At 39.3% G+C, this 17741-nt stretch overlaps 1 protein-coding gene across 1 annotated transcript in view; it reads left to right on the top strand.

Annotated features, from left to right (window-relative positions):
* Positions 1 to 17741, top strand: part of kif4 (kinesin family member 4) — a 62346-nt gene that overhangs the window by 15788 nt on the left and 28817 nt on the right. Inside the window, exons 13-20 of the mRNA XM_073058135.1 lie at positions 607 to 712; positions 8239 to 8310; positions 9615 to 9797; positions 9921 to 10024; positions 13713 to 13857; positions 14566 to 14676; positions 15312 to 15395; positions 15795 to 15905. Coding sequence (XP_072914236.1) covers positions 607 to 712; positions 8239 to 8310; positions 9615 to 9797; positions 9921 to 10024; positions 13713 to 13857; positions 14566 to 14676; positions 15312 to 15395; positions 15795 to 15905 — 916 coding nt within the window. The remainder of the gene's footprint in view (positions 1 to 606; positions 713 to 8238; positions 8311 to 9614; positions 9798 to 9920; positions 10025 to 13712; positions 13858 to 14565; positions 14677 to 15311; positions 15396 to 15794; positions 15906 to 17741) is intronic.

The following is a 17741-nucleotide window of genomic DNA, read 5'->3' as shown; positions in this document are numbered from 1 at the left end:
TTTAAATTGCTTGTGTTTATTACTTTATTGCACTCTAACTTGTAATTCAGAACTATCCTTATTTTCTGCTTTCCTTCAACTCATTATGGCACTAGTGGTTAATAACTGTTCCCACAGCTAACAGGCCTGCTACCTTTCCCCTTGAAAGTTTTTCTCTCTGACGTCTCCATACATATGCTGATGTTGTTCAAGTATATTTTGGTGATCTGCACATTCTTTGTACACTCCTTACCACTTCTAAATATTATCAGTTATGACTATGTTCAGCATTTTGTCTCTTGGAGTGCCTCACCTGTTGCATTACTCTCCCTTTCCTCATCCTTATGTACTTAAGGTTGACCCAGCCTTAGAAATGCGTAATTTCTGTTTGCTCTTAACTGTTTCAATCGTAAGTACATTGACCATTAAAGTTCTGGCTAATGGATGGGTGTGGTATTTGATCACCAACAAATATAATTTCAGCAACTGAGATGGCAATGAAGGATGACAGAGAAATTTTGCATATGTGCAAAACAACCAGTCTTGGCATTTCTTATCTTTAGAGTAGTGTGGTGTAGGATTGGGTTGGTTCTGTGAGTAAAACTGAAGAAAATGTTTCCTTAATAGGTGCAAATTGGACTTGGACAAACTAATTGAAATCTCATCTAGTGAAGAAGCAAAGGAGCAAATTGATGATCTACGCAGTCTACAGCAAATGGTTGTCAAATTGGAGGTGAGAGCTGTGGTGATAAAGGGTTGAAACATGCAAGCAATAATAGATTGAAGGCATCTTCATTGCTAGTATCTTGTAATGTTAGGTGAAGTTTGAATTATGAAACTTTCTTGATGTAGTTTCTAAATATCTGGACATGGTAAACAGTACATAGCCGGTTCTCAACAAGTAATGTGGCATCCAGTGATCGGCTTATGATCATAAGATATTGAAGCATGAATGACCGTATCATCCTTTCCTCTTCTCCCCCACCCTCCCACCGCGCTGCCCTGTCAGCTGTGCCATTCGATAAGAATATTAAAAGCAACAATTACTTTATTGTCCTTTTAGAATATATGATATATTCATTCTTTGATTAGGTTAAAAATTACCAATATCATTAACCTGTGGTGTCTGAAATTTTTATTTGGGTAACTACATTCTAAGTGTTTTATGCTGTTGTTTTCAAGATGTCCTGAATATAAGTGGGCACTAAATTCTTAAACTTATGATTTAAGCTATCTGCAAGAGAACCCTTGTGTTTTAATTTTGAATTTGTACGTGGCAGAAGTGCTGGAACTGTACACGCACAATACTGGAGGAACTCCTGTCAGGCAGCATCTATAAAAATGAATGAACAGTCGGTGTTTCAGGCTGAGACCTTTCATCAGTATGGAGAAAGAGAAGATAAGAAGGTGGGGGAGGGGATGGAGTACAAGCTGCAAGGTGATGGGTGAAGCCAGGTGGATGGGGATGAAGAAAGAAGGTGATGGGTGGAAAGCAAAGTTCTGAAGAAGGAATCTGATAGGACAGGAGAGTGGGCCATGGGAGAAAGGAAGGAGGAGGGGCATCAGGGGGAGATGATGGGTAGGGAAATGAAGAAGAGGGTGGGGAGGGGGAGAAATACTATTGGAAGTTGTAGAAATCCATGTTCATGCCTTCAGGTTGGAAGCTAACTAAACAATGAGTTGTTGGACCTCCAACCTGAGAGTCTCCTCAATGTGGCAGAAGAGGGGACTATTGACCGACTTGTCAGAATAGAAATGGGAATTAAATAGTTGGCCACTTGGAAATTCTGCTTTCTGCAAACAAGTGAGGTGCTTGACAAAGCAACTTCCTCCAATCTATATTGGGTCCCAGTGACTATGGCAGAAGTTGTGGAGAACTGTGTTCGATGTGGAGGCTCATGGGGTGGTAGGTGAGGACAAGAGGAACTCTATCCCTGTTGAAGTTGTGGGAAGATGGGGTAAGAATAGATGTCCAGGAACTGGAAGAAATATGGGTGAGGGCAACATCAATGGTGGTGTAGGGGGAGCCCTGTTTGAGGGAGGGTAACAGAAGGAAAGCCTCATCCTCGAAACAGATGTGGAGATGAAGGAACTAAAAAGACAATTGCAATTTACGGGAGTGGGAGGAGGTAGTCAAGATAGTGATGGGAATTGGTGAGTTTAATACAAAGAAAAACATCTGTCGACAGAAAAGTCAAGAAAGGGGACCTCAAATGGACTGAATAAATTTAAGGTGACAGTGGAAGTTGGAGGCAAAGTTGCTGAAATTGATGAACTTAGCATGGGCATATGAAGCAGCACCAATGCAGTCGTCAATGTAGAGCAGTAAGAGAATATTACCAGGAAGTCTTGAAACATGGACTGTAACGCGTGGTCAATGAAAAGACTGGCATAGCTGGGTACCCATGGCTATACCTTGAGTTTGAAGAAAGTGGGAGGAGCTGAAAAATTCTTAAGGGTGAGGACCATTTCTGCCAGATGGAGGAGTATGGTTGTGGAGGGGAACTGGTTGAGTCTCTTGCTGAGAAAAGTGGAGAGTTGTCTCCTTGATGGGAGATAAAAGTGTACAGAGACTGCGCACCTGGTGAAAATGAAGCGATCAGGGCTAGCAAGTTGAAGGATCAGGAGATTGAGAGTATGTGAAGTGTTGTGGGTGTAGGTGGGAAGAGACTGAACCGGGGGGGAATAAATGGAATTGTATGCAGTCATGAGTTCAGTGGGGTAGGAACAGGCATAAACAGTGGGTGTACTTGGACAGTCAAGTTTGTGGATCTTGTGTAGGAGGTAGAAACGAGTAGTGTGGGGTAAAGTGACTGAGGTTGATGGCAACGGATAAGATCAGAATTGAACGCTGGTGATGGTGTGGGAAACAGTAGTCTGATAGTCCAGAGTGGGTTCCTTTTCGAGGGGTAATAAGAAGAGATGTCTGAGAGTTTCTGCCTGGCCTCGACAGGGTAGAGGTCAGTTTGCCACACTGTAACAGCATATTTGGAACTGAATATTAATTTCATTTTGTTAAACCTTTCTTCTATTACAACCTTCATACCCCCTCCCCCCACTACTCTTTCTGGCCCAAAACACCAATTCTCCTCTTTTCATTGCTATGTAATTGATTTCAAAGTTGAGTTTAAATATCAGTGCATAGTCTGCAATAAATGAATCCAATGTTTCCTCTGTTATATCTGCTGCAAAGCTATTTCTTGCACAGTGTTTAATTAATTCATAGCTAGAGTTAGTTGATAGTTCAGTTTTGAATGAGTAAGGATATGGCCACTCACTACCTTTCCATGGAGAATTACTTGGGCATTTTTTTTTGTTAGTTTTGTAGACTACTGAACTGACCTTTGCAATCTGTTTATCTAATTGTGCTACATCCAATGACAACTTTTGTCTTGGTGCTGTTTCTTTGACAATATTTGCTTTGATGTGGGGAGCTTTCTGTGGTGGTCAAGTTTGCTTTGCTGAATGCCTTGAAGCTACATCAATAGCACTGGAAGAAGGAACATTTTTGGGATGTGAGACGTGTCCAAATCCCAAGAAAATTCAGTGATCCTTTGGTCCTTTTCTATCTCCTGCTTTTGAAAGACTTTGTTGTTGGAAATCAGCAATAACCACAAACCACTTCTGAGTTATTAGGCTGAAGAGTTTGAAGTCAGACATTGTTCACAGACCTCTGATCGTTCTGTGTGACTGCCAGTGCCATATGTTGAATAGAAATCCTTGCTGGTAAACATATGACTGCAAGCCTTGAGGGCTTCCTGAAATTTCCATGAGTCACATAATCCCTAGATTTGTGTTTTAGACTCCCATTCAAAACACCATACTCGGGTAAATTGCCGAGGCTATTCCTGAGTGTACGTTCTGCTGCTGTAGCTATCAACTTCAAGGTTCATTTTGCACGTTCAGAGATGCTTTTCTGCACACTGCTATAACATGTGGTTATTTGAGTTACTATTGACTTTCTATCAGCTTGAACCAGTCTGGTCATTATCCTCCGAATTCTCTTATTAACAAAGCATTGTCACTGACAAAACCACTGCCCAGTGGTTGTTTTGTTTTTCTGTGAGTTTATACAGACAGTTGTTTATGAAAATCCTGGGAGATCAGCAGTTTGAGATACTCAAACCACCCTGTCTGGCACCATCAATTATTCTACGGTCAAATCGTCAAAGCCAATTTCATCACTTTTCTTCCCCATTCTGATGTTTGAGCTAAATAACAACTTGAACCTCTTGACCGTGTCTACATGCTTTTATGTATGGAGTTGCTGCCATGTGATTGGCTAATTAGATAAATATTGGCATTACAGGGCAGATGTACCTAATAAAGTACCAAAAAAATTTTCATAGTGCCACATCCATGAAATGTTCTTAACTCTTTATGGCAGTTTATCTTACCCACGGCATTTTACATAGGACAGATAGTGACAAATGTTTCTTTTGGCAGAATCTGTTTTATTTATTTATATTTTTTGCATCCAAATCCCTGAGGCCATTTTAACAGGCTAAGCATCTAGACATGAAAGTGAATAGAAAATGAGGGGCTACCTTCACAATCTATGTTAATGGCCAACGTTCCAAACCAAGAGGAACTCTGTACGTCAAGCAGCGTCTGTGAAGCTAGAAACAAGGTTAACATTTGGGTTAACAGCTATAAACCAATGAAAGATCATTTGGCTGAAATGTTAATACTGCATGTTTATGGCCTGTCGAGTATTTCCAGTAGTTTACCTTTATTTTGATTTTTCAGCATCTGTATGTTTTCTTTGCTTTTTGAATTGAGCCTGAGTAATGGATTCAGTAGCTCCCTCCCCAGCAACTCACCCATGCAGAGTTCACGTATCACCATCCAAAGATTTGAGATGCAGATTAAAATTTGCTCAAAGAAAGTATGTGGGGGGGGGGTCAACTCTTGTTTTCTTGATGCAGGCACAGCTGATGTGGCATTGCATTACAGAAAATTGAGATACAGCCTACTGATATTTAGGAGCATGGGTAGCATGGTAATCTGCTATTCCCAGCTACTGAGCCTTATTTTCAGATTTAGTATTAGCAGATGGCTAAATCATTCAACGGTGTGAGGAATGGAAATAAAGGCCAGAAACTGGTAGAAAACATTAAAGACTAAAAATACAGCAAGGTCTCTAATGTTTTAGGTACATGCTATCTAGTGACCACACCCCCGGTACGCTGCTTTGACAGGCGGGATAACCCAGGTGAGGGTAGCTAGGAACCTCCATGAGACGGGCATGCCTACCCAGCATGTGAAACCAGTTCTGGTGGACTGAGCAGATAAGATCAACTACAATGGTCGAGAAGGCTGTGCTGCAATGCTTTGTAGAGAACAAAGGGCATGCCAAGACAAAGGTGTCATGGCTATCCACTGCAGCTGAGGAAGTCTCCAATCATTCTGATTTTTTTTTGTACCATTGGACTAAGATTTTTTTGAGGAATCATTTCACTATAAAACTCCCGCATAGGTTGCATCATCGTCGGAAACAACCGACAACCAACATATCTAGTTTTAAAGATCTGAAGATGAAGGGCATGACAATAAGCAAGGATACAGATTGGAACATTTTCAACATTTAAACTGAGCAGTCACTGGTGATTTGACCTAAATTTTTTTTTTTAAAAAAGAGCAATTTGCAGACTCCTCTGCAACTGCAGAGATTGGCATTGGATTCTACTTGCAAAAGATTGTAACTATCTCTCTCATTGTACTGTTTCTTATCTCAACCCTCCCAGCCCCATTATGACTACATTCCCTTTGCTCTTCCCTCTTGATTTGTTTCCTGTTCAATGATGATTTTGTTCATGTTGCTCAGCCTACTAAGTCTGAAGCTCATATAGTTGGTTTTGCACTAGCAGAGTGTGCAGGGCAAAACATTTGTTTTTTCTCTAGCCATTCCATTCCATTCTATCTCTACATTGCTCTGATCTTTAGCACCTGAAGCAAAAAGAAATTCGTACCTTTCCCTTAGCCACAAAAATGTGAAATTGTGTACATTATGTTGGGATTCATCCTGAAGGATAGAAGAAAAGAACTCCCTCACAGACAATCCCAACTTAGAGCCATTGAAAGATACAGCAGTGTTGTGTCTCAGTAAAGAGACATCCTTTACTGCCTATGGTCTTGGAGAAGAATACATTGATTGTGAACTGTTTATTGACAAGTGAGTGGTGAAAATGTCTCGCCTTCACTTCTGAGCATGTGAGAAGGGCCCTGGGGAAACGCTCACAGCAAAGCATTGGATCTGGATGGTGTGACCCCCAGGGTGCTGATGGAGTGTGGTGAGCAGCTGTGTGGAGTTCTCCAGCACGTTTTCTATCTGGGTCTCAGCCTGGAAAGGTTCCCCTCTGTGTGGAAAATATCATGTGGTCCCAGTATCCAAGAAGGGCCAACTGAAGTCTTGAATGACTATCATCCAGTGGCCCTAACCTCACACATCATAAAGACAGTAGAGAAGCTGGCCCCTGCTCACCTCCAGCCCGTCAGTTCAACCTTCAGTCCCCTGCCATTTACCTATCAGGAGCGCTTTAGAGTCGACAATGCTGTCATCTACCTGCAGAACAGAGCCTACACCCATTTAGACAAGCAGGGCATCACTGTGAGGATCATGGCTTTTTTTGCTTTCTCAAATGCCTTCAATACCATACAGCCCTCACTGCAAGGGGAAAAGCTGTGTTCAATGCAGATTGGCACTTCTATTGTATCTGCAGACCACAGTTTGTGTGGCTTCAGAGCTGTGTTAGACATGGCTACAAGCAACAGTGGGCTGTATTGGCTCCCTTCCTGTTTATCCTGTATACCTCGGGCTTTAGATGCAACACAGAGTCATGTCATCTGCAGAAGTTTTCTGATGACCCAGCAATAGTTGGATGTATAAACAGTAGATAAATACAGGACCCTGGTGGAGGGCTTTGTCAAATGATGAAAGCCAAATCATCTGCAGCTCAACATCAGTAGGACAAAAATGATGGACTTTAAGAAGTCTATGCCTGTACTGCTCCTTGTTACAATTGATAGTGTAGATGTGTTGAGGACCTACAAGTACCTGGGGGTGCACCTAGATGACAGACTTGAGTGGAGCACCAACTCTGGGGCTGTGTACAAGGGCCAGAGTCACCTCTACTTCCTGAGGAGACTGAGGTCCCTTAGAGTATGTAGTCCTCTCCTTCACCTATTCTACCAGTCTGTTGTTTCCAGTACAGTCTTCTAAGTAGTGTTGTACTGGGGCAATAGCATCCACAGGGGTGATGCCAACAGGCTCAATAAATGGATCAAAAAGGCTGGCTCTGTTATAGGAGTCAAACTGGACACACTGAGGCTATGATAGAACAAAGGGCCTTATGGAAAATCCTGGCAATTCTGGCCAATGTTTCTCACCCTCTGCATGCCACCTTGGCTGAACAGAGGAACACTTTTAGTAATAGACTGAGACAACTGCTCGCTTCAAAGAGTGCTATAGGAGGTTATTCTTGCCCTTGGCCATTAGGCTCTGTAATGAGCCAACCGATAGCCAGGGAAGTGATGACACCCCCTGTTTAGACTGTTTGAGGTAACTTATTTCTTATTCTTATTTCTCTTACAAGTGTACAGTTATACAAATATAATGCTACTGTGACACTGTAATTTCCTTCAGGATAAAAGTAACTATATCTATCTCTTTCTATATAAGCAATAGTTTGAAAGGATTAATTCAGACTCGTCTACGTATAAATTTTAATTACAAATTGACTATAGAGAACATGATACTGTGCATAAAGAGGTTACTATCGCTTTGAGGAAAATGCTATTGCATAATAAAACTACTAATAATGTACAGTACATTTTTGATTCCTAAGCTCCTTGCTGAGGGTTGGAAACTGAGAAATAATCAATTTTGGTTCCAGCTCCCGACCAGAAGTAAAGTTAAATTCACTTTTTTTTCCCCTTTCTCCCCCTTGTTTTTCCATCAGATTGCAATTATTTAGTGGGGTAACATGCTGTAGCAGACCATTGTGGTTCAGCAATTCATGCTGCCCAACCTAAAGTAACCTACAAATACTGCATAGATAGTGCTTTGCACCTGATAGCTTTTTGTACATTTCTGAGGAGGGAAAAACTAGATCTGGGGGAAGATTGCCTTCTAATTAATTAGACGTTGGAAGCTGAGGAATATTAATCAGTGTGAATCACATTAGACTAATTTTGACAGGACTTCATATCTTGTTAGAAATAAGTAACTTAATCCTGTGTTTAATTCTTCACGTATAGAATGAATGTATAGAAATCGTACCTGAATTGGAAGGAATTGGCATTGAACATCAATTGGAAGAAAAGGCAGATGTAAGTTACCCCATTTTTGTGTATTGTATATAAAGAAGTTTTAACGGTTCTAATATCTGCTTTGAGAAGTGTTTGAAAGTTTGTATTAAATTATGAGTTCAGGCACACAACTGCACTGGAATTGTAGCCATGCTTTCCTCTGATCTTATCCATGGAAAAACAATGAGCAATACAAATATGTTGTAGAGGCACTTGGGTGGTAGAAAGTGAAGTGTGATGGAAGAAGGTTGTTTCTCAGACTGGAGGTCTGTGTCCAGTTGCGTGCCAGTGCTGCGCCTATTGTTGTTTGTCATCTATGTCAATGGTTTGGGTAAGGAAGGACAAATCACATTTAAGTTTGTAGCTAACACCTAAAATAGGTGGCATAGCGGACGGTGAAAGTTGTTATATCGAAATATACTGGCAAATCTTGAGTTGAGCAAGTAGGCTGAGAAAAGACAAATGGAGTTTAATTTGGATAAATGCAAGGTTTTGCTTTTTGGAAAGTCAAATACAGGTAGGACTTCCAGTGTATGGCCAGGCCCTAGGTAGTGTAGATCAGAGGGACCTTGGAGTATAAGCACATCGTTCAGTGTAAGTACAGTCACAGACAGGATGATGAATGTTTTTGGCAAGCTTTCCTTAAGTCATTGCGTATACAAGTTGGTATTTCATGGTGTCGTTGTACAGGACAATGGTGAGGCCGCAGTTGGCGTATTGTTCAGTTTAGTCACTCTGCTATAGGAAAGATGTTGTTAAACTGGAAAGAGTGTAAAAAGGATTTGCAATGATAGGGAGATGTCATGCTCTCTAATGCTTTATTCCTGAGAGCATAAACTGAGAGGTGATCTTTTAGAAGTGTATAAAGTCGTGAGCAATGTAGATGGTATGAATACATAGTCTTTTATGCAGGGTTGGGGTATCAATAACTAGAGGGCATGTTTACTGTTAAGAAAGATTTAAAAGGAATTTGAGGGCTGACTTTTTTATACAAAGGGTGGTATCTTTGTGGAATCAGCTCTATGAAAGTGGTTATGGCAGAAACAGTAACATCTTTTAAAAGAGTTGGACAAGTTCATGGATTTGGAAAGGTTTAGGAGATTGTGGGCCAAACAATGGCAACTAGGATTAATTTTGATGGGACATCTAGACCAGTTGGGCTGAAGGGCTGCTTCTGTGCTGTATGGCTCTGGCTTTAACAAGTAAAGACTGAAATTCTGTGTGCTAAACTAAACTACCTAAACCACCTAAACTAAGCTATATAACATTACCCTTGTTACTGCAGTAGTACTGCCAGCTGATTTCTGAAATCCTTTTGTTCACAGGAAAATGGAGCCTTAAAAGAAAAGAGGGATTCTGATCCTTTCACTGCCAGTCATGCATTGAGGCATGCTCAAATGTCAAAAGAGCTGATGGAGCTGAATAAAGTACTAGCACTTAAAGAAGAACTTGCACGGAAAATGTCCCAGGGTGACTGTGAAATGGAACCTGTCCATGTTGTGTATGAGGTAAGCTTAAATGCGAGGGGTTATTTTTTTTTTCCAAAGATTTTGCCCAAAATATGTTGTGGTACAATTTATTTTGTATTAAACATTCTCATTGATTACTAAAGTATTTATTGCCTTTTCTAGGAGAACATCAAATCCCTTGAAAGTGAAGTTTCTGCCCTACAAAAAGAAAAAGAAGAGCTCGTACTGGCACTACATAGTGCAAAGAAGGACACCAATGCAACCAAGTAAGTTCATGTTGGCATCTTGTATCCTAATAAACAAGTGGAAATTGAGGCTTACTTTTTGATTTGAGGAGATTAAACGAGAAGCAGATTGTTGATTCAGTGGATCAAAATGTTTATTATAATCGTGTGTCAAATGTGCCAAAATTTTTGAAACAGATTGGAAGCTTGCGATCTTGTTTAGTGTTTCTGAATTATTGTTCAGACTCAACTGAGTATGAAGAGATTTTGGACCTTTCATATTATTAAAGCTTTGCATTTTTACTGGAATGTGTACAGGTTTTTCAAGAACATATAAACAGAAATCCTGCCAGTAAGTAATTTTTGTGAGGGCCTTTGTGTAAGAATTGGGCATTTTTGATTAATATTGCCCAATTATGTCCTATTTGCAAAAAATAAAGAAATGTGAACTTCATAATTTTCTGCACTGCAAGTTTATTCTTGATTGTTAGTAAAGAGACAATTGATATTGCCACCTAAGCTACAACTTACTCTGTTTAGGTGTACCTGGGTCAGTTTGTAATTTGGTACGTTTATAGATAAAAGAACTGGGCTGCTGATTGCTGATGTGAAACATCAAGGCGGTATCCGATTGAGATCCTTAATGGTATACTCAGTGAAAATGTTTTAAATATTGGAGAAAGCCTTTCAAATCATTCCACAACCAACCTCTTTTTTTGTGGAGCCAGTTGCTTCATACCAGGACTCCTCTGAACGAGTTCCTTGGTCCAGTGTTAGTGGATAACAACTTTATGCTACTTCCTTTATAATAAGTCATATGTCGTAATGTTTACCTTTTTTTTAAAGTCCTTGATGAATAAAGTTACTTGGATGATGGTGTGAATGGCAATGGAATACATAAAAACTGGTGGAAAGAATGAGACAAAACAAGAATCTGAGTTAAATTAAAAAGATTGAATAGATTAGGACTCTTTTTTTGGAACACAAGATTTGATAGTGATATACAAAATTGAGTGGTATATGTAGGGCAAATGCAGGCATTTTCCACTGGGGCTTGGTGGGACTGTAACAAGATGTCATAGATAAGGATGAAGAGTTTTAAGAGGAACACGAAGGGAAACTTCACTGAGTGTTGAATGTGGAATGAGCTTCCAGTGCAAGTGATGCATGCAAACTCTATTTCAACGTTTGAGAAATTTTGGATAGGTACATGGATAGTAGGGATATGGAGGGCTATGGTCCTGGTGCAGATCTGTGAGAGCAGGCAGTTTAAATGACTTGACACTGACTAGATGGGCTGAAGGGCCTGTTTCAAGTGTACAGTACTTCTCTGGTTCCATAAATAGATTTGCAGTTAATGTCTGCTCCTTGCTTTTAAAGACTTATTGTAATGCCTTGAAGAGGCAGAATTATTTAGACTGTTGCTGGATGCAATTGCTCCTGTTGTATGTTAATTTTATACACAATCTGAGATCAGAGGCAGGAAGCTATGAGATGTAAGGCAGCAACACACACACAACATTCAGCAGACCAGGCAGCACTTGCAGAAAAGAGTAAACAATCCATGTTTCAGGCCAAGACCCTGCGTAGGGATTGATGGGGCAGTATTAGGTTACGTGGCCCGTCAAGTTTGCTCTGCTAATCCGTCATGGCTGCCTTATCTCTCTCAAAACCATTCTCCCACTTTCTTCCCATAACCTTTGATGCCCTGACTAACCAAGAACCTGTCAACCTCTGCTTTAAATGTAATCTGACTTGGCGTCCAGCCATCATATAACTCCATCAGGGTCTTTTTAATCTTTGCAGCTCCTTAACTCTACCCAAAAGGATTCTACATCTTACAATCCTATGTCACCTCTTTCTAAGGATTTGATTTCATTTTTTACCGACAGAGCCACCCCACCACTTCTGCTTACTGATCCTTTTGATACAAGGTGTATTCTTGGATGTTAAGCTCCCAACTCTGATCTTCTTTCAGCCACATCTCAGTGATGGTCACAACGCCATGCCTCTTAATCTCTATCTATGCTACAAGATCATCTACTTTATTCCACATCTTGTGTGCATTCAAATATAACACCTTCAGTCTTGTATTCATCACCCTTTTCAAGTTTGCCCCATGTTACATTGCAACTCATCCCACTAATATTTTGCCTTATCATCTGCCTGTCCTTCCTCAGTCTCACAATACATTATGTTCACTTGTACGTCAACTATCTCATCCTCTGACTTATCACTCTAGTTCCCATTCTCCCCCCACATTTTAGTTTAAACCCTCCCCAGTAGCTCTAGCAAACACCCACAAGGGTATTGGTCCCCCTTAGATATGGGTGTAATTTGCCTTTTTCGTACAGGTCGTATCTTCCCCAGAAGAGATCCCAATGATCCAGAAATTGGAAACCCAGCCCCTGCACCACTCATTCATCTGCACTATCATCCTATTCCTGCCTTGAATAACATGTGGTACTAGAAGTAATCCAGAGATTACTACCTTAGAGGTCTTGCTCTTCGGTCTCTTTCCTAACTCACTATTACCACTGCACAGGGATTCTTTCCCCTATTCTACCTATGTCATTGGTGCCAATGTACACCATGACCTCTGGCTGCTCTGAGACATCCTGAATATGACTGAATTGAAGTTGGAGTTTATTCTTTACGTTGTATATAAATATCTATTGTTGAGAAAGGTCTAAAACTGCTGGACAATCTGACTGGTGTAACTGGTGTAGGAGGCAATTGAAGTAGGAGATATAAAATGATCATGTGTTAAGAAAGCTACTTTTGCCCATTATCAAAGTTATGAACATTTTGTGTATGGCGAAGAATTTTGGAGGTGGAAAGCAAAATCCAGATCCTGTCTGATCCAAAATGGTAAACTTCTAAAGCAGTAAACTTGATGTTTGGGAGTTTGTGTTGAAATTAGGTTGTGGTACCCTAAGTAGTTTATTACCATAGTTGGGCCCAAGCTGTTACAGCATCAAAGGTAGGTGTTAAATGTAGAGAGCAAAATTTTCGCTTCATGATATGTAGTTAACTCTTTACCACGTACATGATACCCATTCATGTTGAGGTGAAATTGTGGTACATAAGATATGGATTTCATGAAAGATTGTGGTTGAGTAGTGGAAGAGGTTTGGTGTTATGTGTCAGAAAACATCAACATGATGGGAAGGAAAAAGCAACTGAACCACAAAGATTTTGAGTGCTTAACATAATTGAGTAGTGCTTTCATCTAGCCTTGGAGTGTTTTTTTTTTACAGAACATAATGTAAGGATAAAGGATGAACATTTAGGACCAGGGTTAGAAGTTTCTTTTAAAAAGCTAAGAGGAGGTGCTAGAAATCTAAAATAAATACAGAAAATAATGCTGGCACATGGCAGGTCAGACTACATCAGTGGAGAAATGGTATTGATATTTCAGGGTGATAGCCTGTAAGCAGAAATTTCTTTCAACCCAAATGTCAACAATTACTTTCCCCACCTCACAGATGCTTCTTGACCATCGGGGTTCCTCCACCGAATTGTTTTTCATCAGAAATTTCTTCACTTTCAGTGTATTGGATGCGATGGTGGCATTGGTTGCCAGTCCAGAGATCCAAAGAACAGAGTTCAATCTGATACTGGCAACAGTGTTAATTAGATTGAGTTATAATCTGGAGTTTGTAAAATGCCCTCTCAATAAAGGTAACTGTTTAAAAATCCATCTGTTTCACTCGGTATCTTTTTGTAGGGTTAGTGAACGTCGAAGGAAGCGTCTTCAAGAGTTGGAAGCTGAAATGGCAAACCTTAAAAAGAAGCTGCAGGAGCAGTCAAAAATCATTAAAATCAAAGAAAAGTCAGAAGGAACTGTTAACAAACTGAATCAAGAAATTCAGGTAAAGTACATTTTTTTCCTCCATGGTAAAATAACAAAATCAGAACATTAATCTTTTAATTTGAAATGTAAATTTTTAAATTGTATGACTCATTATTTGGTTTGGTACTATCTTTTTAACCATTGAGTTCCTGCCTCAGCAAAGTAATTAATTGTTCTGTAGTCTTGTATCAAAATATTAACCATATTAGGCTGGTCTTAGAAGGTTTACTTTATTCCTGTCCTGGCTTTGGAAATGTAGGAAAACTCCAATAATCTGGCAAACTCTTGTCTGAATGATTGACTTTCCAGATTATTAAATATTCTCCTTTTGATACCCCAGTCTCTTAATATTTTGTAAATGTCATTAGCTTAAACTTTAGAGTAATCATGGTCTTAAAAGTAACATAAATAGGGCTCTGGGAATCAGTTACCAAATAATTGAATAGTAGTTTATTAGAGTTTTGCTGTAAATGTATCTGACCATTTCCATGTACTTCAAGTTTTTAATTAAACATGGAATGGATTTCTTTATGCTATGTTTTATTTCCATGCAATATAGAGTATTTGTTTATGAAGGAAATAATAGGGATATAATTTGGTTAAGATTTTTAAATTGTATAACAGTCTAAATTGAGATTATCCTCATTCAAATTTGTCTTGATTGTTGTGAATTCTTCACATGGATCATCCAAAATATTAAACCTTCAATGGCTGCCTTGTCTTCTAGGCTCTGAAGTGTCAGAGAGTTCAGCTGATGCGCCAGATGAGAGAGGAGGCTGAGAAGTCTCGTAGATGGAAAGCGGAGAAAGACAAGGAAGTTCTGCAACTGAAGGAGAAGGTAGTACATTAAAGATGAGTTAAATTGAGCATGGAGGTTCACCTACTTGGGTAAATTTAAATTTTGAGTTGTATTATTTCACTTCCATTTTCCATTAATTTGTTTTCAGTTCTAAAAAAACAATAGCAAATGCAAAGCTCTTGGCACATGGATGTGCAGAGAATGGAGGGATAAAAGGGGGTTTGTTGGGGATTAATTAATTTGGCACAGCATTGTAGGTCTGTTCCCATGCCATATTGCTCTATGTTTGAAGGTTCATTACTCTCCAATATTTATCACACTGACTCATTAGCAATGTCCAAATACAAATTTCCTTTTTTGTAGTGTGTACTTGAGACTTAACTTGCAATGTGTCCTCTGGAGAATTGGTCCTGTTGCACGATACATTAATGTGAAACACTGAACATTAAAAATTTGGACTTGTAAATAAAAACACTCACTTATTTCTACTGTGACATGAAGATGAGAGAAGAGGCACTATCTGACTATTACAATTAAATTGCCTCTTCATGCTTGTTGCTTATAATATGAATTCTATCTGCATTGTTTATTGGGGTTATCTTGGGAAGCAGGTAAAGTAGAGGATACCTGCAATGTTCAAACTATGTTACCAACTGATGTAATATTTTCTGTAGGATCGTAAAAGACAGTATGAGCTGCTGAAACTAGAACGAAACTACAAACAGCAAGCAAACGTATTAAGACGAAAGACTGAAGAAGTAAGTATGGCAACTTTGGATCCTGGATAACAAGTTGGATCTTTTCTCCCTAGCTGTCTCCTGAGACCTTTGTACCCAGCCAGGATGGGACTGAAATTTTTTTTTAAAAAAACAACAAATTAACTGAAAGATATTTAATTATGTGGAGCAGTTATTGAAAATAAAATGGAGATGTTTGCTTTCAGATCAAGATTTAAAATTTTAAATTTTAGTGCAGATACATTGTGCTTGCAATAGTACATTGCTTTTACTGGATTTGATGGTTGATTTTTACTTAGTAACTTTCCGGAAAAAGCTTTTCTGTAAACAAGTCTGTGGGGTGGGGGGGTGGGTTGGGCGGGGCAGAGGGTCTGGTAAAGCTTGCTAGATTCTAATCTATCACCTCTTTTGCCTCCTCAGGCTGCTGCTGCAAACAAACGTTTGCGTGATGCGTTACAGAAGCAGAAGGATGCTTCTGAAAAACGGAAAGAATTAAACCGTGGAATGGAAGGGACTGCAGCTAGAATTCAGGTACAATCAATGTACATTTGAAACGTTTCTAGTTTGCTTTCTGCTGTGAACATTCTGTACTGGCTAAAATTTTGTAGTCAATGGACCTTGTTACTAATGATCTGCAATATAATCAAACATTTTAGATACTCTACAACAAAATGCATCTAAGTATGGTTTTGTTTTCCCTTAAAACCAATATTATATGGAGTATATACTATGCCACAAATTAATTCAATTGGTTTTACATATACTGCATACATAGAAGTTGATCAGAGGCTGGTATCAATAAGTGAACAGCATACTGATTCCCTGAGGTCTTTTCAGTTTTGTAATTTGTACCTTTTTAAATGGAGTGTTGAAATACAAACACAATCCTGGAAATGCTCAGGAGCCTGGATAGCATTTGGATGAACGTAGAACATAGAAAACCTACAGCACAATATAGGCCCTTTGGCCCACAAAGCTGTGCCAAACATGTCCTTACCTTAGAACTTCCTAGGTTTAACCATAATCTTCTATTTTTCTAAGCTCCAAGTATCCATCCAGGAGTCTCTCAAAATACCCAGTTGTTTCTGCCTCCACCACGGAGAAATGGGTTTGATTTATTTTTTTAAAAATTATCACAGTTCAATGAGATCAGATGTCAAGGACCACCCTCCCCGCTCTCTCTCACCTCCCAAATATTCCTAGCAGTCTGGTGAATTTATAATGTACTCCTGTATAATCCATCCCTGGAATCTGAGACCAGAAAGTTCTGCAGGTGTGATCATGCCTCAGGTTTATCTATATACCTTCAGTAGGACCTTTCTCTTTGTACTCCAATCATCTTGTAATATATTTATTGCAACATGTTTGCCTTCCTAATCACTTGCTCTACCTTCAGTGATTCCTATACGTGGGCACCAGGTTTAAGTTTTTTTGTAGTCCTCTGCTTTGATACTTGTAGATAATGTTGTTCCCTTCATATACAGTAAATTAAAGACTTGTAAATTAAATTGTGAACAACTGGGGTCCATGTGATATTCACTAGTCAAAGCTTTTGGGCCCAAAATTTAAAACAAAACATGTTTATTCCTGCTTTCTCATTTTCTGTCATTTTTAACTATTCCTCAATGCACAGTGTTGCCCTCCTCCATCCCAAGTGATTGCTTAATTGGAGGTTTTTCAAAATTCAAATATACTATATGCAGTGTTTTTTCTCCCTTTTTCCTGTTGGTAATAACCTCCAAATCTAACGCATTTGTCGAACAATTCTGACCTTGCCTAAATATATTGGTTTTTTTTACTTCTACAATTTTCTTTCACTGCTGCCTCTAGGCCAAGTAACTGTAGAACCCTGCTTTCATTCTTAAATAATGGAGTTACATTAACAAATTTCCACATATGGAACTGCTTTGCAATCCAATGAATTTTGGAAGATACCCGAGTATGCTCAATAACACCCTCTTCCAAAAAAGATCGGTGGGTAATTGGAATTAATCAACTGTTGGATTCATTAATTTTTCCTCCTTTTACCCCCCCCCCCCCCCCCCACCATCCCCATAATGCTAATTTCTTTCTGCTATCTGGATGATTTGTGTCATCTTTAAAAACAGGCAGCATATCCTTCATCTCTCTTCTCTTTCCTTATTATTTCTCATGATCTGCAAGGGCCTTGTATTTACTTTTACTAGTCTTCTGTTTCCTTTTTCTGCAGTCTACTTTTGTTTCTCACTAGATTACTTCTAATCATCTTTCTTTTCCAAGTTTTTGGTTGTCTTCCTGAATTGAAGTTTACCAATCCTGTAGTTGGCTACTCATTTTGACAGTAACCTTTGTTTGATCTGATACTGCCATAAACACTGGTTTGCTATG

Source organism: Hemitrygon akajei, chromosome 10, assembly GCF_048418815.1.
Source record: "Hemitrygon akajei chromosome 10, sHemAka1.3, whole genome shotgun sequence".
Taxonomy (NCBI): Eukaryota; Metazoa; Chordata; class Chondrichthyes; order Myliobatiformes; family Dasyatidae; genus Hemitrygon; species Hemitrygon akajei.
Note: the sequence above shows the minus strand (reverse complement) of the source record. Positions and strands in the feature narration are given on the sequence as shown.